Here is a 27367-nt window from a genome sequence, read left to right as displayed (position 1 = left end):
GCGACTCTTTATCTGGGGCCTGCTCCTTCAGGCCTAGCCACCTCACACTTGACCAGTCACTCAGTCTGGCTGGTTGTGGCCAAAAAACAGATGGCGAAAATGATAATCAGGTTCTGCCTTTAAATTCAACAGAACCTGAGGGAAACCCATTCTTCTGGGTTTCCCGACTGAAAAACTACCTCCCCAGTAAATATTGGGACCAGAATTTCTAAAAGAAAAGAAACATGGTGATGTTTTGCAATTTCAAGCAAATAAAATGAACGCTATTCATAAATCCTCTGTATAAGGGAACTTGTTTAAAGTTAGACACGTATTTAGGTCTTAGAATTCCAAGTATTCTTTTTGTAAAAGTTGCTAATAAGCTGGTCTCTGATCACAAAACAACAACAACAGCAAGGTACAGTTATATAGCACTTTTAATATGTAATTAAATATCCCAAGGTGTTTCATGCATAGATGGAATTTCTAACCGAACTTATAATTAGAAAGGTTCCAGATTCCTCAGTGCTTATGTACTCTCAATCTTTATCTTATCCATTACAATACAAATATTACCTGTCTTAATATAAACAGGAGAGCTCTGGGAACTGTTACATTTGTAATTTGATGCACTGACAGTTGCAACATACACTTGGCCACACTTCAGGTCTGGCAGCCAGCAGCTTGTATCTGTTGATGTACACAGATGCTGTGTCCCATCACTCCCATTAACAGAGACCACATGGCTGATTGCACCTTCAAACTTGCTCCATATTACAACGGCCATGTTCGTTTCACAATCCACCCGAGAGTGAACATTCTGTGGTTGGCAGGGCGCTGGATAGGAGGACAATTATTTATTTAGAATCAGTTTATTGAAGCTTTTCTCTGGACTGTTACACTGCAATGTTAGATAATGACTTCTGAATTTAATCTTTGTATATCGCAACCTCTTCTGAATGTAATATCTCTGCTAAACATAATGATCTATTATTGTATCTACTAAACGTAATTGTATATCATGATCTCTTCTAAATGCAATAACCATATAAGTAAACATTGAAAAGCTTGTATAATCATAGCCATTCCTGTCATTACAAATCAAACCAATCTCTGCTGGATAGGTTCTAAGACACCACTGAATGTTGTCCTAGTCATGCGTATTGAAGGAGATGTATTGCCAGAAACGCTTGGCTTACAGCCTAGATATTCTGGTGTTCAATTATCACCACTTGTGCTAATGCTAAGCTACCAGCTCTCTTGCTTTCATAACACGCAGGGAGATTAGCAGGTAGAGCCCCTTTAAGGCATCAAATTGCAATTGCTGAAAATAAGCTACTACCACTAAATGCAAATCAAGGTAATTAAGGTCACACGTTCTACCTGTTTCTGTAATGTCATAGTAAGATCTGCCACTGTTACATTGATTGTCGAAAGCAATAACAAATACTATGAAACCTATCCCACATGGTAGCCCAGAGATGGCACAGCTGGTTGTAGAAGAGCTGCAGTTATATTTGTTTCCATTTGTCCCCACTACTTCTGTCTCGTACGACAGGGCTCCTAATGCCATTTTCCATGAAATTGTTAAAAAGTCGGACGGACAATCAGTGGAGGCTTTCACATTCTGCGGAATGCAAGGGGCTGTAAAAATATAAAATCATCGAGTCCATTACTGTGCTGGTAAAAAAAAAACAGAATACAATTCTAATAACCTCTCACTTCCTGCTCTATAATTTCCCTCTCCTTCCTCTTCCTCAACATTTTCCTTCTTGTCTTGAAGGTGCTGGGTCACAATGGGCATGATTCCACAGTGGTCATTGGCTCTCCACTATCTCACCCATGAGACCAGTCATGTGTGGTTGTGGACAGTGAGTTTTCTTTTTGAGCCATTTAGTGGTGGGTTTACTGAGTTGCTCAGAATCATGAACCCTTAGAGCTGATATTAGCCATCTTTAGCCTGAGGTTAATCCAGAGTTCTCAGACAGCCAGTTGAGAAACGCAAATTCAGCAAAGACCCAAGATGGAACCTGAGACCTTTCTCATTGGTCGGGTTCAGTCCCGCACCATAACGTGAAATTATCCACTTGGTTACTGCTCCAAATCTAACTTAATCCCTTCTTTGTCTGTCCATCAGGCTAATTTACATGACATGACAGAACACTAAGACACTCAATATGCTTTGTAATAATCCACAATTAGACTGAATATAAAGCACAATCTAAACAAGTCAATTTGATTTAAAATAAACCCTTCTTCTAAGGGACAATTTTCTAACTTCACACCTCTGCCAGGGGACCACATCAGGAACTTGGGTGTTCACTGTGCATGATTTTCTCACCATTCATTTAAATAATCAGAAAAATCATGCTGTGTGCATGCCCAAAATTCCAATATGTATTTTTGGCAGAGGAAGCTTCCCATAGTCAGCCCAAAATTGGAAAAAAAGTATACACACAAAACCCAGAATACGATATACACAGAACATGGTGTACACAAAACAGAGAATGAACAGAGAATATCCACTTTATTTCATGGTGAAGGTTATCTGCGTAATTTGCACAATTTCATTCTGTCACTTGCAAATAACAAGGCTATTTTCTTACTAATAGACTAAATTGTTATTTCCCACTGTAAAAGCGCATAATAATGGTGGCTAGATGATTGTGTAATGTGGGTCGCAGCCCACTTCACAGCTCTCCCTATTTTCATTTCCATTGAAGCCCATTCAGGTGTAAAAGGAGGTGCAGATGTGCAATCAGCTATTCTACTCAATTGCATAGTGAAAATCAAGCCCAAATGGTCACTGTTATGTTCACCTTTCCCACTTATCAAAATAACATTAGTTCACTGAACCTCAACCCCATTGGCCCCACAGGAGGGAAGTAACTGGCTGTGTTTAGCCTTTTTAAGCTGCAGGCCTCGGACAAATGGCTTAGAAATAAAAATCTCACACCAGTCCAATGTTGTTAGCACTGATGGTAACTGTTTCAAATACATAATGGACACTGGGTCATTTTAATCAGAGGTCAGATTGTGTTGAACTTCAAAATATAACAGAGATCAATTGATGTGAGATTAACTGGGTTTGCAGGTTTAAATCATTAATGACTACATCACTATTAATGGTAGAATTTCTAGTAATTGGAACTATTGTTTGCCCTGCTTGTATTTATCTAGTAACCTGCATATCAAGTAATTCCTAGCAGACACAAGGGCCTTTACTGTTAACTGATTTAAGGCTTTTATGAATTGTATCATTATCTGAGAGCCCAACTCTAAAAGAACTGAGTGCTTGTAAACAGGAAAAAGGTTTGGACAGCAAACTTAAGTTGAATCTCCTAATTTAATGAATAAGATATAGGCTGATATTCAAAGTGGCAGGAGAGAATCGAAGCCAGCAAAATTTGCCAGTCTTGTTGTTTATATTTATTCCAAACATTCATTCTGAAGTGTTATTAACCTATTACAGACCTTATCAGTAATGGGAGAATTTTAACCTAATCCACCTGTTGGGAAATTGATAGGGTCAGGTACAACACACTCGTTTACTCTCCATTGAAGTCAATGGACAGCAAAATTGGGCCAGGTATGAACACAGTATTGCATTTAATTCTGTGGACTTCTGACCCAGTGAGTTAGGTTAACATTACCCCCACTAGGGACAGAATTTTATGTTCCAGAGGTGGGCATGTGCCCGACCCGAATGGGAGTAAAATTGTGCAAGATGATAATTGGGTGAGCCCATTACATCAGATAGAGGAGAGGAGCAGAGAGAATATCAATCCCTCATGAAAAAAAAGATTGCTAGTTAATAATGTACATAGCACTGTTAACAAACTATGATATCCCAGCCAAATATGAAATAAGTTTCTAGAACAAAAACATCTGAGCTTTGTTGGAGCTGCTTTTGATTATATTGGTTCATGTACCTGTACGTATTGTAGTGGGGTCACTAATGTTGCTTTTGCATTGGTTTTTTGATATTGACACGACTCTCAGTTCATACTCCAGGCCACAGTCAAAAAATGTGAAGAGACAGGAGGTTCCCCTGGTGTTGCATTCATCATTTGTCCCATCAGATGCCTGGGCCGTTACCTTGTACAAGAAAGCACCTCCACTGGCCTCCCAGGAAGTCCACACACTGCTACTATGGCAGTCACGAGATACTTGAAAGTTCTGAGGACTGCAGGGTTCTACAAGTATTCAAGAAGAAAATATCATTCAATAAGATATAATATACATGTTAAATTAAATTGTGGATGCTGATGACAACTAAATTTTCCTGCGACTAATGTCAGAAAACATTGATTATCAGCCCGACACAAATGTATTTTGCTTAAAACCATTAAGATCTCAAATCTTCTTGGGCAGTGCAAAATTAAGGACAGCTGCTGTTAAGAGAAGCCTGATGAAGCAGACAGTGTAAGTGGTTGATTTGGCTTTTAATTCTCTGAAGGCTCCAAATTTCCAGGGTGTTTCTACATGGATGTATAATGTATTATGTACAATTGTGAGCAGAGAAATATTCCACACTTAAGAGTTACACTTTGCCAAATTCTTGGAACACACCACGACTGACCTGGTACTTTTTAATAATTACTCGTAAATAATGTTCTGTTGTTTTTAGCACTCAAATGTAGATTTTATAATTTATTCACTTTTATATTTGCTAACTTTTAACCATTCTAATTTCTGTTGATCAATTGATTATATTTTGTTTTATTCCTCATGCTTACCTAGCTTCCTTGCTTAACCATTTAGGTTTAATTTTATTGTTGATGGTATTACTTTACTCTTCCCCACTTTCATCAATTTACTACCTGGTTAGCATCTAGATTATAACAGATTCCATTTTATGCTTTGTGATTCTCGGTTCAGTTTTATTTCTATATGGACCTTTACAATTTACCTCTCGTTGCTTTGAAGTACCTCTTTTGAAATTCAGTATTAATTTTGTCATCTAGTTCATGATAAACTTAATGATATTGGGAATGCTGACACCCAATGGCTTCAACTGCCTCCCAGGATACAAATGTTCTACCATCTCACGCTTACCATTAGACCAGGTATATGCTCCTCCTTTTTTACTTTAAAGACTGAGGGAGATAGTTTCAAAGGGTGTGAAGCAAAGAGGGGTAAGTGAAGCTGAGGGACAGAAAAAGCCAAGATAGAATTCATTAGCAGTAAGGCTCGAGGGGCTGAATGGTCTACTCCTGGTTTTTTTTTTTAAAACATGTATCCTCTTTAAGATGAAGAACCAAGAAGCAAACCTGCGCTAACTTCAGGAATGTGGCTGTCGCTTTTGGAACTCCCTTCCACCATTACACTGAATTTTGGCGATACCATTGGAACTTTCCATTATCCGCACGGTGGGCAGAGTGACTAATCTCTGAGGTTAGAGGTGTGACTAATCTCTGCTCACACTTTCAGTCTGTCGCACACAATTGAGCAGATTTACGGGATTTCACAGAGATGAAAATCAGGGCCATGATGAAAACAAATGAAAAGTTTATTAGGAGCAATAAACTTTCAATTTAAACATGGCGCAGGATCGACTGTAAAATCTAAATAAAATGTGGGCTGTTACACCTTAGTGCCTTTCACATCAACGTAAGAATTCAACATATAATTTTCTGGCTAATGTTCACGTACTAGTTTCAAAAGTAGCAGCTAAACTTTCACTGCTGTTGCACTTGTCAGCCTGTGCTATAACTGTTACAGAATAGTGTTCGCTGCATTGCAATTCAGGTATTTGGCAAGTTACTGTTGACGCAGTGCAGTACTGAATCACACCACCAGAGCTTCTAGCGATTGCTCTATAGATCGTGGCACCAGGGCTGCTGTTCCATGACACTTTCACTGAATCTGCAGCACAGTTGTAGAGTACCTCCACATTTTGTACTGGTTTAATCCCTGTGGAGAGGAAATTTACAGAGTATTAATTTCATCTGAAATGGACAGCTCAGTGACAGGAAATGAAGCTAACCAATCTAAAATATTGACCCTCTGATTAAGAAATCCAAGTCTCAGTTTATCAGTCTATTAATCGGCATTCAAATATAGCTGAAGCTTTTTCAGTGTCAGTCGGCTGTCTGGTGAGGTACCTGTATACAGATACCAGCTGACAGCAAGATCAGGCTGAGCTCTGTACTCAACTCACCATTGTAAAGATTCTGGGTCACATGTGACCCATGAAGGGGCAAAACAAACGTTGGGCGAGAAAGCAGAGCTTTCAGATTCAAACATCTCTCTTAGACTTCAACATATGATTGAAACCAGTTTGGATTCTTCTACTCTTACTTGATTCTGGTAGCTGGGGGACTCTCCAGAAGGCAAGAATTAGGAAACTCTATCCTGGGGATCCTAAAGGGACCATAAACTCTAAAAAATGGTGAAATATATGAATGAAAAATAAAATGCCAATTTAGTAAGTCCTCTGTTTGCCAACCTTTATTCTTCAGTTGTTTCACTTGAATGGTCTGTACAAACCGCTTTATATGCCTCACTTACCCTCAGTTGTATAATATATTGAAGTGCTTTCCCCACGCAGGTTAAAATCATTCAATGACTTTAAGGTGATGGTATAATCAGTACATATTGCAAGGTTGTTTACTACTATGAAATTAGAAAATGTTCTTGTAGTTGTTAGATCAGGCCTTTCCATGGAATTCTCATGCACAGTTATTTCATATTTGAAAGCTTTAGCCAACAGATTCCAATCTAATCGGACTGCACTTTGATTGAGAGCTGTGACTTTGATATCAGATGGAGGCTGTACCACTGTAGTGGAACATAAAAGAAAACGTAAGTTTAACTCTCAAGGTACGTTAATGTATAGCAGCTTCTATCTGAGATGGTGGCATGGTGGTAACTGGACTAGTAACTCAGAGGCTCAGGCTAATAATTCTCTGGGGACCTGGGCTCAAATCCCAAAAAGGCAGCTGGTGGAATTTTAATTTGGGAATTGAAAGCTAGTCTCAGTAATGGTGACCATGAAACTATCATTTTCAGACGAGGCAGCGATTCACTTGCACTTCTTTCAATTTAGTCTGCTGCATTTGCCGCTCACCATGCAGTCACCACTACATCTTCACTCTGTCCACAAGCTTGACCCTGACTTTCCTGTCGCTTGCTGTTTCAATTCATCATATTGCTGTCATGCTCACATTTTTGTCCTTGGTCTGCTACAGTGTTCCAGCGAATTAGAGGAACAGCACCTCATCTTCCAGTTAGACACTTTACAACCTTCTTGACTTAACAATGTGTTCAACAATTTCAGACCATGAACTCTGTCCTCCATGTTGATATATTTTTCCCCAAACTCTCCCCCCACAAGGGCCAGTCTGTAACTTGCTCTCATGTTCTGCTTTCAGAGAGTGTTGACCCTTCTTCTGCTGGTAACGCATTCTGCTAACTGACCCTTACATCACAATTAACACCTGCTTTAGTCTTTAACAATGTCATTTCCACTCCCATTGTCTTATGACCAAGACATCTTTGTCAAATTTCTCCTGAGCTCCTACCTACCCCTGACCTATTTTGCCCTATCTGCTCCACTCCCTCTCTTCAACAGTATAAAGCCCATCACATTTCTACCTCTCTTCAGCTCTAAGAGGCATATGGACTTGAGACATTAACTCTGTTTCTCTCTCCACAGAAGCTGCCAGACCTGCTGAGTTTTTCCAGCAATTTTTTTGTTTTTATTTCAGATTTGCAGCCTCTGCAGTCTTTTGCTTTTGTGAATTTAGCATTGATTGTTGTAAAAAAAAAAATCTGGGCCACTAGAAATCTGCTGTCCTTACCTGGTCTGGTCTACATGTGACTCCAGACTCACAGCAATGAGGTTGACTCTTAACTGCTCTCAAGGGTACTTAAGGATGGGCAATAAATGCTGGCTTTGCAGCAATGTCCACATTGTAAGAACAAATAAAAACAAAATACAGTTGCTAGTAAAATGAAGCCCAAAACAACAAAGAAAGACTTTCATTTATATAGCGTCTCTCACAACTTCAGGATGCCTTAGTCCCACTACAGCCAATTAAATATTTTGAAGTGTAATGTGAGAAGCATTACAGACAATTTTCACAGGGAAAGATCCCACAAACAGCAATGTGATACTGACAAGATAGCCTCTTAGTGATGTTGGTTGAGGGGGTAAATATTGGCCTGGGAACTGAGGAGAACTCTCCTCCTCTCCTTCAAATTAGTAGCTTGTGATCTTTTACAATCGCCAGATGGGGCTTTGTTTTAATGTTTCATTTGAAAGACTGCAGTTCTGACAATGCCGCAGTCCCTCAGCACTGTACAGGAGTGTCAGTCGATCATACATTCAAGTCCTATTATCATTGAGGAGCAATTGTATTTTACTAAAAATGAGAAATGAATCACTATTGCTGTCAACCATGACAACTACTCCCAAGAATACAGAAAATGCATAATTGTAAATGATAAATTTAAATAGATACAACATGTCACAATATTTGTATATTACTAGCAGATCTCTTGTGGCATTACTCATGGTTTGGTAGCAAGGAGGCAGGTTAGGGTAGAGCTTCACTACCACCTAGTGGTTGCAGTCTATAATTCCAGTGTCACATTTACCTGGGGAATCCAGTTACAATTGATGACATAAGCATTTTCCAGCAAAATAAAGAAGAGGGCACACAACCTCGCGAAGAGACAGAGACCTAGACGGCAACCCTCCAGAGAAAGACAACTGGATGGCCACCGACAATGAGTACCCACCTGCTCCACTGGAAAAGAGGAGGCGGCAGACGTTAAGACAACATGCTTATACATTTAGACAGCTGATCCTCTGCCTGTAGATCCTGTGTTGGGGGTATTTTTGTTTTAATTTATTCACTCGTGGGATGTGAGCGTCGCTGGACAGGCCAGAATTGGTTGCCCATCCCTAACTGGCCTTGAGAAGGTGGTGATGTCACCTCCTTGGAGCTGGATCTCGGGGTCCATCCCCTCTGCCCACTGTAGATGAACGTGGCAGAGGAGAAGGCAGCTGGTGCCCGCGTTGCTTCTGTTGCTGCTCATGCTGTTGGTGTTCATATTACTGCTGCTCTGCTTCTTCGGCAGAGCTGCCAAGGTGGCACTGCATAGGCTGCTCCCATGCCCCATAGTGATAGCTGGGAGCGGGCAGGTGGAGCTGAAGGTGAACAAAGTGCAAGACAGGTGAAGTGACTTTCAAAAGGGGAGGGGGTTGGGAGGGAGGTGTGAGGGGGGAGGGGGTTGGGGGGAGGGAGGAGGGATGGGTAGAGGAGGTGGAGGGGGTGGGTGAAGGAGTGAGGGGGAGGTGTGAGGGGTAGGGGGTGAGGGGTGGGGGAGGGGTGAGGGAGTGGGATGGGGGAGGAGGGAGGGGGTAGGGGGAGGCAGAAGGGGAGGGGGAGGGGAGTCGGGAAGTGGTGGGGGGGGGGAGAAGGTGGGGATGGGGAGGTCACTCACTTGTCCAGCACTGAAAGCACTTCCTGCTGTGAGTAGTAGCCTCCCACCTGGTCATGGTTGCAGCTCTTCAGTCTCACTGATGAAAGGCTTCTCAGCCTGTCAGTTTTACTGAAGAAGCACTCCCTGCTGTGCACACCCTTCAGTGTTCCTGGTAAGTTGCTGACAGCTCAGGAAATAGGCCTTCTGATTGTTAGAGCCAGAATTCTTGGTTAAAACAGAACTTAACAACTCATTTGAATATTTAAACATCTGACTTGACAGTTTCAAGGGGCGTAAAGGCAAAATACTGCAGTTGTTGTAAATCTGAAACAAAAGCAAAAAATGCTGGAAAATCTCAGCAGCTCTCAGCAAATGACTCTTCTTAAGAGCAGAAGGAGAGACATAAGGACTCGAAATGTTAACTCTGTCTTTCTCGCCACAGATGCTGTCAGACCTGCTGAGATTTTCCAGCATTTTTTGTGTTAGTTTTAAGGGGGTTCCCTGTTTGCCTTCAAACTTGGCCAAATTTAGCCCAGAAAAGGGTGGGATGATGTTGGGCTCCTGAGCTGACGCCACTATTAGGGAGTTAACTCACAGCCCTCACCCCAAACTATCTCCCACTTGCCTGGAAATACTTCCGCGCAACCAGCCCAGCCCCTCATGTACCACCTCTGCCCTGCCTCATTCTCTTTCTCTCTGCTTCTTCCTCTCTCTGTCTTTTGATTTTCTCCTGGAGATTCTCTCTCGCACTCTCACTTCTAGTCTTCCAATCCTCTCTCTTCTCACAGTCTCCTGTTCTTCAATTGTGTTGATGAGAAACAAAAGCAATGATTCGAAAAATAATTACCTATATTAAATTATATCCTCTTTATGGAACTGCAATGTGTACTGGAGCGAGCCCACAGAGGGCAAGGGGAAAGCAGGATCAGAGGGAAGAAGAACAGGAATAGAAAGGCAGAAGATAGGAAGAAACTGAGAGTAGACTGAACACAAAGAGAGAGTGTGAACAGGGAGAAAGCAAGGCAAGAATAGAATCAGAGATAGGGAAGGCATGAAGGGATAGCTATTAGAGAAAGTGGGGTGTAGCAGAAGGAAAAGAATGGAAGGCTTGCTTACAAGATGATTTTCCCATTTTCAACTCCAAAACAGTGACCCTTAAATTTCTCTTCTTGGATGTGAGTGGATGCGGTTGTTAGTATGCTAGCCTAACAGTTCTCCATTAAATTCCACATTGTTCTAAAGGTTAGCTTCTGTTTGACAACACTTAGCTAAATGTTAGCTGGTATCAATGGACAAGGAATTCAAATCACTGTCATTTGTCAGGTGTCTGAAAATTAGGCAATGGCAACTGAAAATCATCAGGCTGTTTCCATAGAAACCAACAATATAGGGAAGTTGAAACTCCACAAGTCCTGCTCCAACCCTCAGTGGCCTGTCTTTGCCTTCAGTTTGACCCTATCCCATAGCTTAGGAACAAGAACAACAACTTATATTTATATAGCACCTTTAATGTAATGAAATATCCCAAGGCACTTCACAGGAGCATTATAAAACAAAATATGACACCAAGCCACATAAGGAGATATTAGGTAAAATGACCAAAAGCTTAGCGAAAGAAATAGGTTTTAAGGAATGTCTTAAAGGAGAAAAGTGAGGTAGAGATCGAGGCAGAGGTTTAGGAGGAAATTACAGAGCTTAGGGTCTAGGCAACTGAAGGCATGGACATCAGTGGTGGAGTGATTAAAATTGCTCAAGAGGCCAGACTAGACTAGCGCTGATATCGTGGAAGGATGTAGGATTGGACGGGATTACAGAAATAGGGAGAGACACGGCCATGGAGGAATTTGAAAAAAAGAGGTTAAGACTTTTAAAATCAAGACATTGCTTCACTGGGTGGTAATGTAGGTCAGAGAGAATAGAGGTAATAGGAACGTGGGGCAGCAGAGTTTTCAATGACATTCAGTGCATTAGAAAGTCATGTCTAAGGCTAATGAAGGCATGAATGCAAGTCTCAGCAGCAGGATCATTTAAATATGAGATTGGCCATTCACACGGGCGGGGAACAGAAAGACAGATAAAATCCCTCTCCCCAACCAGACACTAATTCCATGCCATGAATGGTGCAGAATTTCCAGGCCGCATTCCTAGCTAGGATCAAGTTCGCCCTTTCCGCGTCAACGTTCAAAAGTAGTTTGGAAATGGAATATTTTGATTGTACAAAAAAAAAACATTGCAGCATTTACGCAGGACCTGATTCTGTGAAAGGAGTTTTTACACTGGTATGTAAATAACAAAAACGACTACTCACAGGTGACGATGTGCCTTGTTTTGCTAGGACTTCCAACACCACCAGAATTTGCAGCAAAGACAGTAATGGTGTAGAGAGTGGATGGATCCAAACCAGAGACAATTCCTCTGGTGTTGTCAAATGTCAAATTAAAGTTCCTAGTGCTGGATTTCACATTCAGAAGGTACCGATCTGCTTCCCATACTTTAGTCCATTTGGCAATGATTACTGAACTTGAGTTCGATTCTAGGCTGAGTAATTTTGGGCTCAACGGCACTTCACAAATAAAAATCAAAAAAGGATTGTTAACAATCAAACTGCATTTATGAAAAGAAATGTAATTATTTTTCCTGAAACTGCTAGAAACTTGAAATAAGTGTAAGGTATTTTGCAGCCAATGTAATATTTTCCACAAACAGAAATAACAATAGTTTCACATAGGATGGAAGTATTGTTCAAACATTGTTACCAAATATTAGCCTCAGAACTTAATTCCTTTCCTCTACACTATGCATGTGGCCAATTGAGGGGACGCTGCAGTCAACGATAAGCCGTTGCTAATTCCACTCTACATCTGGTTGCCAGTGCCTGAAATCGACTCCAGCTGCCTGAAATTGAGCATTTGTCATGTGTTGGGCATCATAGAGTCATAAGATATTTACAGCACAGAAGGAGACCATTCAGCCCATCGAGTCCATGCTGGAGTAATCCAGTCAGCCCCATTTCCCCACTCTATCCCTGTAGCCCTGCAAGTTTATTTTCCTCAAGTGCCCGTCCAATTTCCTTTTGATCTCCACTTCCATCACCCTCATAGGCAGAGAGTTCCAGGTATTTATGACTCACTGCGTAAAAAAAATTCTCCCTCACATCCCCCCTGCACCTCTCACCCTTCTGCATGTTGCACAGTTGAGGTAAATGTACATCTTATCACATATTAGTGTATCAATGAACTACAATGTGGATTGTCTCATACTCAAAGAGTATTAAATTCCAACCAATTGTTATATTATCTGTGAAAAATACTGGGGGAGGCCCTGTAGTGGTATTGTCGCTGGGCTAATAATCCAGAGACGCAAGGTAATGCTCCGGGGACATGGATTCAAATCCTACCACTGCACGTGGTGATATTTGAATTCAATAAAATCTGGAATTAAAAAGTCTGATGATGACCATGAAACCATTGCTGATAGCTGTAAAAACCCATCTGGTTCACTAAGGTCCTTTAGGGAAGGAAATCTGCTGTCCTTACCTGGTCTGGCCTACATGTGATTCCAAGCCCACAGCAATGTGGTTGACTCTTAAATGCCCTCTGAACAAGGGCAATTAGGGATGGGAAATAAATGCTGGCCTAGCCAGTGACGCCCACATCTAATGAATATAAAAAAAAACTTCCATTTTGCAGGGAGACTAACAGTTCTGGATGATGTTAGCCCTTTGAACATATTACTTTCAATAATTTACACAGCAAAACTCATCTGATACCACTTTACAATTGTCATTGCAACTCCCAGTTGCCTCATATACAATACAAAGATGCAAAACTCTCTTTAGTTAGCATAATGCATTGGGAAAGGAGCCAAGTGCTGGTCAGCAACTTTCTCACAGGAACAAAGGCCAAAAGTGGAGGGAGAATCATAGCAGGATGGCAGTTAGGTCTGTTGCCACTTTGTCTACCCTCTTTATTCCAAGATGATAGTTGGCACTGTAAGATGGAAATGAAAGAGGGTCATTTTGACCCAACCTGTCAAGTAGAAAACCCACAAACTTGGATAAAATTCCAGTTTTACACCTCCCCCAGTATTACTCTGTTAGCTTCAGTTTCCTAACACTCAGGTTAATTTAACAATGCCCCCAAGGCATTTTTGCTAGTTTTCTGGGTTGACATGTGTGGAGCAACACTGAAGTATTTTTGAGGGCTTCAGTAAATAGGATTAATTACTGTAGTAAGATTGCCAGCTTATAATTAACTGGCTTCATCCCACTAGATAATAAGGACCCTAACCAACCACTGGGGGAATCACAGGTAGAATTCCCCCTCCTACCTGCTATAGCACCTCCTCAAAACATTTTAAAGAACTTCACACAATAAATTAGTTTAGGAACACCAACAATGCTCTCATATAGACAAACACGGTTGCAACATCTCACAAGCAGCAATGACATGCATTAGCAATTAATCTGTTCCCTTGGTAACAGTGGTTGAGCAAACAATGTTGGCAGGACAGCAGGAAGACAATCTGTCCTTTCAGCACTGCCAAGTAATCTTCAACATCCACCCGAACCTTGGAACAGACGGACGTAATCTTGGTAAAATACCTAATCCAAGTGGAGAACATCTACAAGACAGCAGAACTCTCTTAGCACTGCATTGAGGGGGTCAATCTGAAATATAAACTTATGTACCTGTTGTGGGATTTTAACCCACAGCTTTCTGACCTAGAGTGACCTAGAGGCGAGAGTGAGAAACATTAATCCAAGCTGAATCATGGAAGTTTGAAGGGGGGGGTGGGGAAAGAGAAAGGAATTCCAATGCTTGTCTTTATTAAGGAAGTGAGGATTATCTTACCCGTTCTTCCTGTTCGCCATGCAGTAGCGACTGCAGTAAAATGTCTAACAGCTTTGACTGTCACATTGTAGAGCACACCTGCTCTCAACCTTTGATATGTTTTTGTGGTGATAAAGGGAGGTGTGATGACAGTGAACGGTAGTTTTCTGGTATTTTTCACAATCCTTAGATCAAGAATGTAATAACCAACATTAGAGAATGGTGTCCATGATACTTTTAACTTGGATGGTGCCACTGATGTTATCTCTGTAATGGCAAATCCTGTGAAAACAAAACAGAAATCTCTTTTTTATGGTACAGTTTACACATTCATTTTCACATCATACAAACGATAACTTCTACTGAACTGAACCCATTAAATTTAGCCATAGGATAAATCAATTATTCCACTTAACATTCACAAAAGGGACAGCTTGCATATAAATATTACCTCAGACATATCCTTATAATTCTGAGGATTACTGTTGTAGATTTTCCAGTTTCAGTGTTTCCTTTCTTTTCCTTGTCATGCTAGTTGAGAATTCCACTAATGGGTTCTCCACTTACTGTACACCTCAAGCCTACTTCACCAGTCAATCCACATGTTGAGATTTGTATGGCTCCATGTGCTATAAGATTGGCTTTATCAGCAATCTTGTAATTAAGGACCTAGCCATTTGCTCACCTTCAAGCTTGATGCAGAAATAGAGTACATCAAAGTTATCCTGCGGGACAGTGGCTACCCTGATCAGGTCATTGTTCTCTGTATATCATGCAAGCTCACAAATGCATTTGGACCTGAAAAGTGGCCGGTCTACCTCAAATTACCTGGAAAGGCAAAGTATCCCAACTATTTGAACAACAGGTTAAGCAAGCCATTTCACGCTGCGACCATGCAGCGGCTATGCGAGTGGTATATTCCACTAACAGGATACGGCCAGCAGTACAAAAAAGACATTCTGCCTACCACACAATTGAACAACATTGTGTATGAATTTCAGTGCTGGTGTGATACCAAGTATATAGAGTATACACCCCAGCAACTGGCTGATCAAATCAAACAGCATGTTCCTTCCAATTGTTTGTAATAAGCAGAGCGCAAACTGTACTCAACCAGCCCATCCGTGCAAAACCCAAAACAAAGTGTTTACTGTTAGATGTGATTCTGCACTTGCTGAACAATCCTGAGTTTGCTAATAGCTATTGGAGCAACCAATTTAAGATGATCAGTTGAGCTCGTAACGTGGCTCATTTACGCTCGCTAGAAGAGACATACATTCATATGCAGGGACTCGTTCTCTGCAAACAAAAGGAATTTGTTCAAGCCTCACACCTTTTTTTGAATTACCCAGGGCTTGGGGAGCCTATAGTTCCCTGTTGCTTTCTCCATGATAGTCAGCCAGTCAGAGTTGACTTGCCAACCAACCCTATTCTCCTGTAGTACAAATTGTTGTGATCGTTTGAAATTTGGCATTCTTGTGTTTGTCCTGATGAGTGCAAGATGAAAAGCTTCAGCAATATGCCTCTCTTTTCAGCAATATTCAAGTTCTGTACTACCAAATGACTGTTTGTATACCTGAGAAGATTGTTGTTGTATATTGGGGAAGAGACCAATATGTGAGTAGTTGATGCGCAATTTCATTGGAAACAACATCACTGAGCTTGATTACAGACATAGCTGAATTGTACATGCATGCCAGCCCTCCGTGGACAGAATCAATTTTATCCTAATGGGCCCACAGTGTAAAGTTGTCTACAGATTACATCAGGAAGTCTGCAAAGATATATCAAAGAGGAGAATGGGAGCTTTACTCTGAATCTTGGCTGAGCTTTATTTTATTTGCAAGTGTTTAATACTGACATCGGGTGCGAAAAATGGAAAATCTACATTCCATCATTGCTGAAATGTTTCTGACATTGATTCAGATCAATGTTTGAACTGATTTCACAATGAGAACATTTCTGATTGGAATATTAAAAACCTTTGTAATGATTAACTCCTTATGCCCTTTTGAACTTAGTGACAGCTTCAGGACTAACAGGATACGGCCAGCAGTACAAAAAGACATTCTGCCTACCACACAATTGAACAACATTGTGTATGAATTTCAGTGCTGGTGTGATACCAAGTACATAGAATATACACCCCAGCAACTGGCTGATCGAATCAAACAGCATGTTCCTTCCAATTGTTCGTAATAAGCAGAGCTCCTTGTTGAGAAGCTGAGATTCTTGTTTCCATGTTGATCAGCAGAATGGCACTACAATTCCAGACCCTCAGCACACCAAGGGGTCTGAGCTACCCACCTCCTCCTAGTTACCAGAGTCTAAGCTCGCTGAGAAAGTTAGTCACTTTGTCACAGTCACGTGCCATCAAAATGCCCTATCACTTTTATAGCAAATTAGTTTATAAAATAAACTCTTTACAGCATGAAGTCATGAGAGTCCATTCTACTTTTAAGCTAAGCGAATTCAATCAATGCCATCAAGTGGACAAATTCAAGATGGTCAGGTGATCATATTATTTTCAGACAACGTGCACTTTTTTTTTATCCACATCTTTATCAGATCATACCATTAACAAATCCCCAGTTTACTATTATAGATTCTTATTAGTAGCATGGGGTCCTCTTGTTTGATAGTCAAAGTGAAAATCTTCTGAATTTCTGTCAAGGTAAGTGAACAACACTCCCTTGCTCTTAAATGAACAATTACCCAAATAAATCAATCACCCAAGAGCCTGCTGGCACAAATTCAGAATTTCCTTTGTGCAAGTGGTTGTTTTGTAACCAATACGGCTTGATATTGTTACCAAGAGATTAGTGCAACGATTTCTGTGCCGCGGTTCAGCTGGTCTTGCCAGAATTGAGGATAGAAATCCATTTGTTCCGAGAGATGTTGAAACTGCTGCTGACCTCGACTTGTGGCAATCCAAGCTCATTTCTCCATGTGAGATCTCCATGTTTATTTGTCTTTGGGTGATCTTGTTTCCAGCCGCTCATTCAAGAGAAAAAAAATCTAAGTCAAGCCGAGCTTTAGCGAACACTTATTTTGGTCAGTCCCTTGGATATCTTCAGAGGAGGCCCCACTTGAATCTCCCACTATTTATGATCTCCCTGGCCACACTTGTTCCCTGAAACAGCTGAATATAGTCCACGATTGTGTTTGCTCACATCGAGAACTCTTGAATCTAGCAAACCCACTCTCAGGTTTAAGGGTAAAAAGTTGGATCCCAGTTCCTCTCCCCTCCCCAACTCCGTTATCCCAGCTATCATCTTCATTATCCTAACACCAGGGCTTGAGTTTTCAAAGGGTCGCAAGGTCGCACCTCGGGTGCAGTTTTCAATGTTCAAAGGGGTGCTGGGAGGGAGTGGGGAACGTGGTGGTCGCCAATTCACGGCCCATTTAAGCTCCTTAAGGAGCTGGAATTATAGATATCCCAGCTTTGGATGTTTTTATTCCAGGAGTTGATGAACAGTGTTAAAACATTGCTGCACTCAAATAGCCTTCCCCAACCCCCAGTGTGAAGCAATAACCAAAGGTGCTGGGAAATTTGATATAATGATGTAGATTTTCAACTTGCCACCCAGCTAGTATGGTGGATCATTATAAAATTTGCCGATCCTCATTTCCACCAATTTCATGCCGATTCATTCATTCGGCACCGCAACTTTCAATGCTTTCTCGGGTGAGCCGGAACAGTTGTGTGCGTTAGTGCGCGGATTGCCTTTGGGCCTTGTCCGTTTCCCGTCCTTCTATCCGTGTGTTAAGCTATCCTTGCTGCCCATGTATCAAATTTCCCCATTAATTTCCTCACTAAGTACCCAGAGCTGAATCTCCCGTGATTTGCTCTATGTAAGGAGATAGAATGGTCTTGAAACTCAATTCCAAATGTTCAAAATATTTCACCAGCAATTTTTTCCCCCCCCCCTCAATGTTGCCTTCAACTTCCCTCAGCAGTTTTGATGCCCATTCAAAAACCAGCGCAAATAATTGAGAGGCCATCAGCCAAGCTATAAGGTCGGACGGACCATGTGTGTATGTGTAACAGAAATGGCTGCAGTAAAGAAATTCACTCTGTGGCCTCAATTTAATTCAGGTTCAGGAGTAGAAATACAAAGAGGGCGAGGGAAAACTGCAAAAGGCTGGAAATCTGGAAATAAAGACGTTAACACATCAAACATATAGACATCCCAGCTTTGGATACTTTTATTCCGGGAGTTGACAAGCAGTGTAAAACATTGCTGCACTCAAATATCCTTTTTCCTCACAAGTAAGGCAATAATCTTGTTAATGCAAGAGCCCTGGAAATGTTGATGTAATGATGTACATTTTCAACAATTTCAAAAAATTGACATTATGAATCATTATAAAAATTTGCTGATCGTCATCTTCACCGATTTTACGCCCAGGCAGTAAGTGGAAAATTTATATCAATACTTCTCTGCAACTGAAGTCAGTGACACTGACCTTCAACTGATTCCTCTCATGGGCCAATATCAAGTGGGACAATATTTTCTGCAAATTTGGTTCTGTTACCCTTTACATTATAATTTAGATTATTTTATTGCATGTTATTTACTGTTTTAAAGGCAGTTAATTTAAGCAAAGTGATAAATAGGCTTCTCAGCCTATAGAACAGAATTTTGTTCTCAGTGAGAAAATTAACATTACCTTGGAATATAACAGCAACACACAAATAGCAACAACTCCTAGGAAAATCATCCAGGGCTTACAATTAGTGGCGAGTAAAGCATTTGTGTGATATTTTTTCCATGTTAACTTTTGTACAATGTCAAAGAGATGGGGCCTCGCAATTTTAGATTCTTGCTACTACGTCATTGGTGCCAAGTCCATTGCAAAAGATGGACATGATTCTTGTTAATTGTGCTATTTCACATTAAAATGTTTAAAAACCACTAAATCAGTCAATTAAATCAACGAAGTTTACAGAGGTCTAACGTATATGACTTAGTTTATCTAAAAAAATCAAATTAGCTGTGCTCTTTGCATACCAGAAGTTTAAATAAACACACCAAGGCTCTTGGACAGCAGTTACCAAACCCACGACCACTACCATCTAGAAGGACAAGGGCAGCACTCACATGGGAACACCACCACCTGGAAGTTCTCCTCCAAGTCACTCACCATCCTGACTTGGTAATATATCACCGTTCTTTCACTGCTGCTGGGGTAAAATCCTGGAACTCCCTCCCTAACAGCACTGTGGGTGTAGCCATACCACATGGACTGCAGCGGTTCAAGAAGGCAGCTCACCACCACCTTCTCAAGGGCAACTCGGGATGGCCAATAAATGCTGGCCTCGCCAGGGAAGCTCACATCCCGTGAATGAATGAAAAAAAAATTCCTTTGCCAATTTAACTCAGCATTTAACTCGTTTATTTTGAATAGATTAATTTATCTGCTAAAATAATTAAACAACCTGAATCGTTGTCCATAAATAGCTCCAACCATTTTAATAAGACCACTCCATACCCTCATATTACGTAGTTATTCTTAAAAACGACTCACACTATTTAAATGCAACAATAGGTGGCGTTAAGACCTTAGCAATACACCTGCAGTATTTTGCCTCAACTTCGTGCGAGCTTTTTCCATGTTAACATTTGTACAATGTTAAAGAGAGATGGGGCCTCGTAATTTTAGGTCCTTGTTACTACTTCATTGGCGCCAAGTCTATGAGAATCCTTGCAAACGATGGACATGAACCTTGTCAATTGTGTCATTTCGTAATAAAATGTTTAAAAATCACACCAGTCAATTAAATCAATGAGGTTTACACAGAGGTTTAACATATATGACTATTACTTTTTCATTAAAAAAATAAACGTATCAGTCACGCTCTTTGCATACCAGAAGTTATTTTATCCAGGATTCAGGAACAGAATGACGCGAGGGGCCAAGAGCCCAGGGCTTGTGTCCAGAACGCCGCCCCCCACCCCCCCAAAAAAATCTGCCGAATCAATTTAAATGTCAACGTTACCTGTTGTAATCTGATTTGCTGAATTATAATGCAGTATGGAAACTTTCTGCTGGCCTCTTTCTTCGTGGATTTTTATCACATGGATGCATTGTGCTGATCTAGGAGGTGCAGAATGAGCCCCAAATATTCTTGGTGCCCAGCACTCTGAGAATCCTTAATCTGCCTCTGATTGTGTTCAGACTGCGCTTCCTGTTTCTTCCCCCCCCCCCCCCCCCCCAACTTATTGAGTTCGCATGGCCTTTATTATTTGGTAGCCTTCCATAAAATGGAAAGATGTTAATGGTTGAAGTCACGTTCAAGATTGTACTTAAATTCTCTGTTAGCCACCGGAAAGTTTAAATAAACACACCCGCCGAAATTGGTCGATTTTTTAAAAAAAGGGTTAAAATATTAACGTACCATTTTAAAAATTCACGAAATCTCGGTTAAAGCGTGCATTATGTAATTTACTGTTGTAGCTGCCTTCCTGGTATGCACTTGAGCCAAAGCCAATTTTTAATATAAAATTAGTGATTAGTAAGGGAGTTTATTTTTGTTGAATTAGATTTTATGTTTAGTTATATTAGTGTAACTTCCTCGGTTTGAGGGGGATACCTGTGCAGTTACCTTTCAGTTAGTCACACTGGGACAACCAGTGTCACCTCTCTTCGGCTTTATTTAAAATAGGCAACTCTCAAACAATGTAATTCGTTCTGCTGGTTTTCCCGGAGATCCAGTCAGGTAAGTATTTTTATTTGACTTATGTGTATGTGGTCTCAGTTAAATGCTAAACAGGGAATCTTTCAACAGGTGATAAATACTCAGAAGGCGGTTTAAACTACAGGCACTGCAAGGCAAGGGTCCTTAGAAGGGACAGGACACAGAAATAATTATCTGAAATACTGCATCCAGATCTGCTAAGGTGTATTCTCAATAACATAGGATTTGAAAAACAAAATTTACAAAGATATGCACTCTGCAGCACGCTCCATACACTGTGCAATGAAATGCTGCAGTCTCATCAAATTTAAAACCAACGACTACTGTAAAAATGTGCCCTTAACCTTAAATCCCTACTGAAACAACTAGTTGCTGGATCTGTGAATGTGATAGTGAGGCTCACTATCACTGAATGTGATAGTGAGGCTCAAAAGATTCAGGGAGACGCTCTCGTTTCTCTGCCCTGTTTCATAAAGTATTAGATATTTAAACTCACCAGACTGGCAATATGACACCTGCAGGGAAAAGAAAAACAACCTTTGAATTAATTAATACTTCAACAGTTTCGTAATGATTATAACTTTTCATTGATGTCCACTAAAACACAAGTGTAACCGTCCGCACATTATGTTAAATAAAACAAATTACCTGATATAGAGTAGTTAATATTAAGCATATTCTCAGCATATTTACAAACCCCATTGCATAGCTTTACATGGAGCTAACAAACAAGCTGGGATGACAGCTCTTTGAATACGAATGAACCCCCAAAGGACAAGGTGATTCTTTTGAAGAGTTTGGAAAGGAAATTATCACCAACACCTCTTCCATGAACCAATCAGGGAACTTTCCTGGGGCCCACCTCTTTAGAAACTCCCCATCCAAGGCTGGAGGCCATTACATGAGATAAATCACTTCTATTCAGTATCCAGCATTACCTTTGCTAATACTTCCTCAACAAGTCCTACATACTCAGATACCTTCATTACCTGTGCAAATATAATAATCTTAGGAATAAAGAAGGATTTTTCAAGTCATTAACCCTGCATTCTTGGGTTACCACAATGAAGAGGTATTTGAGAAATTAGGGCTTTCCACTGGATATTAGAAATTAAAGGAGTGCCAGTGATCCAATATTCTAAGAAGGTAAATAGCTTCTGGTGGCACTATGTAGACTTATGTTGATTCCCCAGGGGGCAGGCATTGCTATGGATCTCTATCTGCATGGCCCAAGTGGAATTAATCATTGAAATAGAATCAAAGAATAATTATAGCACAGTAGGTGGCCATTCAGCCAGCAGTGTCTGTGCTGGCTCTCTGCCATTCACCTAGCACCACTCCCTGCCTTCTCCCCGTAGCCCTGCATATTCTTCCTTTGCAGATAATAATCCAAACCCCACTTTAATGCCTCGAATGAACCTGCCTCCATCACAATCCCAGGCCGTGCATTCCAGATCTTAACCACTTCTGCGCGAAAAAGGCTTTCCTCATGTCACCATTGCTTCTTTTGCCAATTACCTTAAATCTGTGCCCTCTGGTTCATGATCCTCCCACCAATGGCAACAGTTTCTTCCTACCTACTCTGTCCAGATCCCTCATGATTTTGAATACTTCTATGAAATCTCCTCTCAACTTCCTTTTCTCCAAGGGAAAAAAACGGGTGGGATTTTCCAGCCCCACCCGCTGCCAGGATCATCCAGTTCCGCTGAAAGTCAGTGGGCTTTGGCTAGGCCACCACATCTTCTGTGGCAGGTCTAGACACAGCGGGACCAGAAAATCCTGGCCAACTTCTCCAATCTAACTTCATAACTGAAGTTCCTCATCACTGGAACTATTTTCATGAACCTTCACTGCGCTGTCTCTAATGCCTTTGCATCCTTCCTAAAGCGTGGTGCCCAGAACTGAACGCAGTACTCCACTTGAGGCCAAACCAGTGTTTTATACAGGTTTAACATCACTCCCTTGCTTTTATACTCTGTGTCCCTATTGATAAAACCTAGGATGCTCTATGCTTTATTAACTGCACTCTCAACTTGTCCTGCCACCTTCAATGATTTATGTACATATACACCCATTTCCCTCAGCTCCTGCATGGCTTTAGGATTGTACTCTTTATTTTATATTGTCTTTCTGCATTCTTTCTATCAAAATGAATCACATCACACTTCTCTGTATGAAATTTCATCTGCCACTTGTCTACCCATTCCATCAACTTTTGTCCTTTTGAAGTCCTACACTATCCTCCTCACAGTTCACAATGCGTCCAAGTTTTGTATCATCTGCATATTTTGAATTTGCGCCCTGAACACCAAGGTCTAGATCATTAATACATATCAGAAAGGGCAGGGGTCCTAACACTGACTCCTGGGAAACTCCACTATAAATCTTCCTCCAGTCCAGAAAACAACTACTAACCACTAGTCTCTGTTTCCTATCACTCAGCCAATTATGTATCCATATTGCTACTGTCTCTTTTATTCCATGAGCTCTAACTTTGTTCACAAGTCTACTGTGCAGCACTTTATCAAATGTCTTTTGGAAATCCATGCATTACCCTCATCAACTCTTCCTGTTACCTCATCAAAAAAATCAAGCAATTTAGTTAAACATGATTTACCCTTAACAAATCCGTGCTGGTTTTTCTTAATTAACCTGCATTTTTCCAAGTTACTATTAACTTTGTCCCGAATTATCACTTCTTGAAGCTTTCCCACCACTGATGTTAAACTGACTGGTCTTTTGGCTTATCCTTACACCCTTTTTGAACAAGAGTGTAACATTTGCAATTCTCCAGTTCTCTGCCACTACCCAGAGCCTAAGGAAGATTGGAAAATTATGGCCAATGTCTCTACAATTTCCAATTTCACTTCCTTCAGTATCCTTGGATGTACCTCATCTGGTCTTTTAAGTATGGATAGCCTATCCAATACCTCCTCCTTACCAAATTTAAGTCCTTTCAGTGTCTGATCTATTTTGTCTTTCACCAGTGCAGCATCATCTTCCTTGGTAAAGACAGATGTAAAGTATTCATTTAATACCTCGGCCATGCCCTCTGCCTCCATGTGTAAATCCCCTTTTTGGTTCCTAATTGGCTCCACTCATTCTTTTACTACCATTTTACTAATTCTTTGCCAAAGAATACTTTTGGACTCCCTTTTATGTTAACTGCCAGCCTCATCTCACACTCTCTCTTTGTTTTCCTTATTTGATTTTTCAATTCTCCCTGAGCCTTCTAAATTCAGTCAGGTTCTCAGCTACATCATCCATTTGACATCTGTCATATGCACACTTTATCTTTTCCATCTTGATCTATATCTCTTTTATCATCCAGAGAGCTCTGGATTTGTTTGCCCTATCTTTTCCCTTCATGGGAATATACTTGACTGTTCCCACATTATCCCTTCTTCAAAGGCAGCCCATTTTCAGCTACAGTTTTGCCTGACATTTGATCCCAATTTGTCTAGATCAGATCCATTCTTACCCCATTGAAGTTGACTTTCCCCCAGTTAATTATGCTTACTCTGGGTTGTTCCTTGTCCTTTTCCATAGCCAACCTAAACCTCCAAAATGTTCTCTTACTGATACTTGACCCCATTTAGCCCTCCTCATTCCCAAGAACCAGGTCTAGCAGTGCCTCCTTTCTCATTGGACTGGAACCATACTGCTGTAGAAAATTGTCCTGAATAAATACTCTACGAACTCTTTCCCCTCTCTGCCCTTTACAATACTACTATCCCAGTCTATGTTCAGATAATTAGAGCCCCCATTATAACTATATAATTCTAGCACCTCTCTGTAATTTCCTTGCAAATTTATTGCCATACATCTTCCCCATTAGTTGGTGGCCAATAAACTACACCAAGCAATATAGTTGCACCTTTTTGTGTTCCTTAGCTCTAGCCAAATAGATTTTGTCCTTGACCCCTCTGGATCATCCTCATCTGCACTGCAGTGTTCTCCTTAATCAATACCACCACCTCCTCCCTTTCCTTCCTTTCCTATCTTTCCTGAACTCCTAGTAGCCAGGAATATTTAATACCCAGTTCTGCTCTTCTTTGAGACAGGTCTCTGTTATAGCTACAGCATCATATTTCCAAGTAGCTATCTGTGCCTGCAACTCATCAATTTAATTTACCATGCTCCATGCATTCACATACATGCACAGTAACCCTAATTTAAACTTTATTACTTTCCCCATTACTCTGAGTCCATGTAATAACTTACTATTTCACCCTCTAGTGCTATCTGTCTCTCCCCTTATTCTGTGCATCTCGGTATTCCTCTCTAGTGTTACCACCTTGTTCCCACACCCCTGCTAAGTTAGTTTGAACCCTCCCCAATAGCACTAGCAAATCACCCTGCAAGGAAATTGGTTCCTCTTTAGGTGCAACCCATCTGGCTATATTGGTCCCATCTCCCCCAGGCTAGGTCTCGTTGTCCCAGAAATCAAAAGCCCTCCCTCACGTACCATCTTTCTAGCCACACGTTCATTTGATTAGTCCTCCTATTTCCATACTCATACCCGTGTGGTACTGGAAGTATTCGGAGATTACTTGCTAATTTCCTACCTTGCTCCCTAAATTCTGATTGCAGGACGCATCCATTTTTCTCTATAATTGGATGCCTTTAATTGAAGAGCACTTTGTTGGTCGTGTCCCGTGGTACTGCCTGTCCCTGAGGAACCGATGTAGCATGTGTAGAGCTGCTTCTACAAACATATTTCTCCCCCTAGAACTTTCTCCACTAAAATGCTGTTGAGATTAGATCAATTGATATTTTCAAAACTCAGATTGATAGATTTTTGCTCAGCTGTGTTGTTAAAGATTATAAAACCAAGCGGGGTAAATGGAATTTAAGTGAAGATCAGAAATGACCTGACTGAATGGATGAACTGAGGTTTGATGGGCTGAATGGCCATTTTCTGTTACTATGTTCCCATGATAGATTGTTTCCATTGGGAAGGGCAACAGTAGTGAAAGAGGGCAACCTTTAAGATAATCAAAAGCCCAAAATGAAACACTGACACTAAGAGCATTTAGAATGTGGCATTCTCTGCCACAAATTGCTGAAGCAGAATCCCGATTTTGTTTCAAGGGAATTAGTTAGTTGTTTGCAAAAGATTATCACTAGAAGATAAAGGAACAAACAAGAGGTAGCTAATTAGACTAATGAGAGCGGAGAAAATATGGGTGTGGGGGTTGATGGACCAGGTCAGAGGTTTCTGTGCTATATGTAACATTTTATGAAGATAGATACAATTGGATAACATTAGAGTTTCCTAATTATTTAAACAGCAAGACTCTAACAAACAGCTTTTTGTTGCTCAATTTCAATGTGCCTTGTATGTGTGCACCTTTAGATAATAAAATAATAGAAAGTAGCATCCAAACACTAAGGGCAGAATTTTTTGGTCGGTGGGTGGACATAATCGGCAGGCCCAGGATTGGCTGGGGAATGGACTGTCGACCACAATCGGCCCCCCCGACTGCGATTTCATGCTGGCTGGCCAATTAACAGCCTGATCAGCATGAAGCACACGCTGAGAAGGTCAGCACTGCCACAGTGGGGGCAGCAGGAGGGGGGGCACTGACATCAGCGCTGGCACAGATAGAAAGCTCGTTGAAGGCAGAGAGCTGCCTCAGGGAGCTGAGGACCTGAAAATGGGAAAAAAAAATGTCCAAGCATCACAATCATGATAAAAATGCTGTCCATAAGTTTTTATTTTTCTTTCGTTTAATAATGGAAACCCCAATCCGCCCGTGGATGAGGTTTCATAAAAAAATGCAAAGTCCGCCTGGCTGATTCGCCCATCCACCAACTGTAAGGTTGGACGAACCACGAAAAATCGGAGACAATTGCACCTTTAATAACCTTAATTGGCCTCTTAACTGTCTGCGGGCACGCCTCCGACTTTTGCCCCTGCCCGCTGACCGAAATATCGCGTGATTTCACTTCCGATCGGGTTGCCGCACGCCCATCCGATCAGCGTAAAATTCTGCCCATGGTTACCATTTCAGCTCAATCACCTTTCATCAGAAGCGGGAAAATGTAGAAACAATATTTTTTAAGCGGGGGAAGGGTGGTAAATGAACCTAAAGTAGGTCTGTGATTTGGTGGAAGATGGGAGACATTAAATGACAAAAGCGTTATTTGTGCAGAGCCAAAGGGAGTGGTAATGAAGCAAATAAAGAAACAATAGATGTGTCCAGAGGCGAATAAAGAATAGCTGCTGTCCAAAGCAAAAACAGGAGGGAAGGAAAGCATGACAATGAATGATTCTGATTTCCTCTTGCCTTGCATCTTCTACATTTCCCATTTTCTACCTTTGATTTTTCTTTTCACATTCCCCTGGTGGCCCTTATGCTTTTTGATCTTCATGTCCAATCCACCTGATACTTGAATGTGTGGATGTCTTATG

At 41.0% G+C, this 27367-nt stretch overlaps 1 protein-coding gene across 1 annotated transcript in view; it reads right to left on the bottom strand.

The window, feature by feature from the left end:
- Nucleotides 1–435: 435 nt before the first annotated feature.
- Nucleotides 436–27367, bottom strand: part of LOC121289379 (fibronectin type III domain-containing protein 7-like) — a 43838-nt gene continuing 16906 nt past the window's right edge. The window contains exons 2-11 of the mRNA XM_041208757.1: nt 21888–21938; nt 21446–21464; nt 20251–20394; nt 14268–14528; nt 11723–11977; nt 6493–6762; nt 5635–5895; nt 3912–4175; nt 1363–1623; nt 436–816 (exon numbers count right to left, since the gene is read on the bottom strand). Coding sequence (XP_041064691.1) covers nt 509–816; nt 1363–1623; nt 3912–4175; nt 5635–5895; nt 6493–6762; nt 11723–11977; nt 14268–14528; nt 20251–20394; nt 21446–21464; nt 21888–21938 — 2094 coding nt within the window. The 3' untranslated portion in view covers nt 436–508. The remainder of the gene's footprint in view (nt 817–1362; nt 1624–3911; nt 4176–5634; nt 5896–6492; nt 6763–11722; nt 11978–14267; nt 14529–20250; nt 20395–21445; nt 21465–21887; nt 21939–27367) is intronic.

This window comes from Carcharodon carcharias, chromosome 16, assembly GCF_017639515.1.
Source record: "Carcharodon carcharias isolate sCarCar2 chromosome 16, sCarCar2.pri, whole genome shotgun sequence".
Taxonomy (NCBI): domain Eukaryota; kingdom Metazoa; phylum Chordata; class Chondrichthyes; order Lamniformes; family Lamnidae; genus Carcharodon; species Carcharodon carcharias.
Note: the sequence above shows the minus strand (reverse complement) of the source record. Positions and strands in the feature narration are given on the sequence as shown.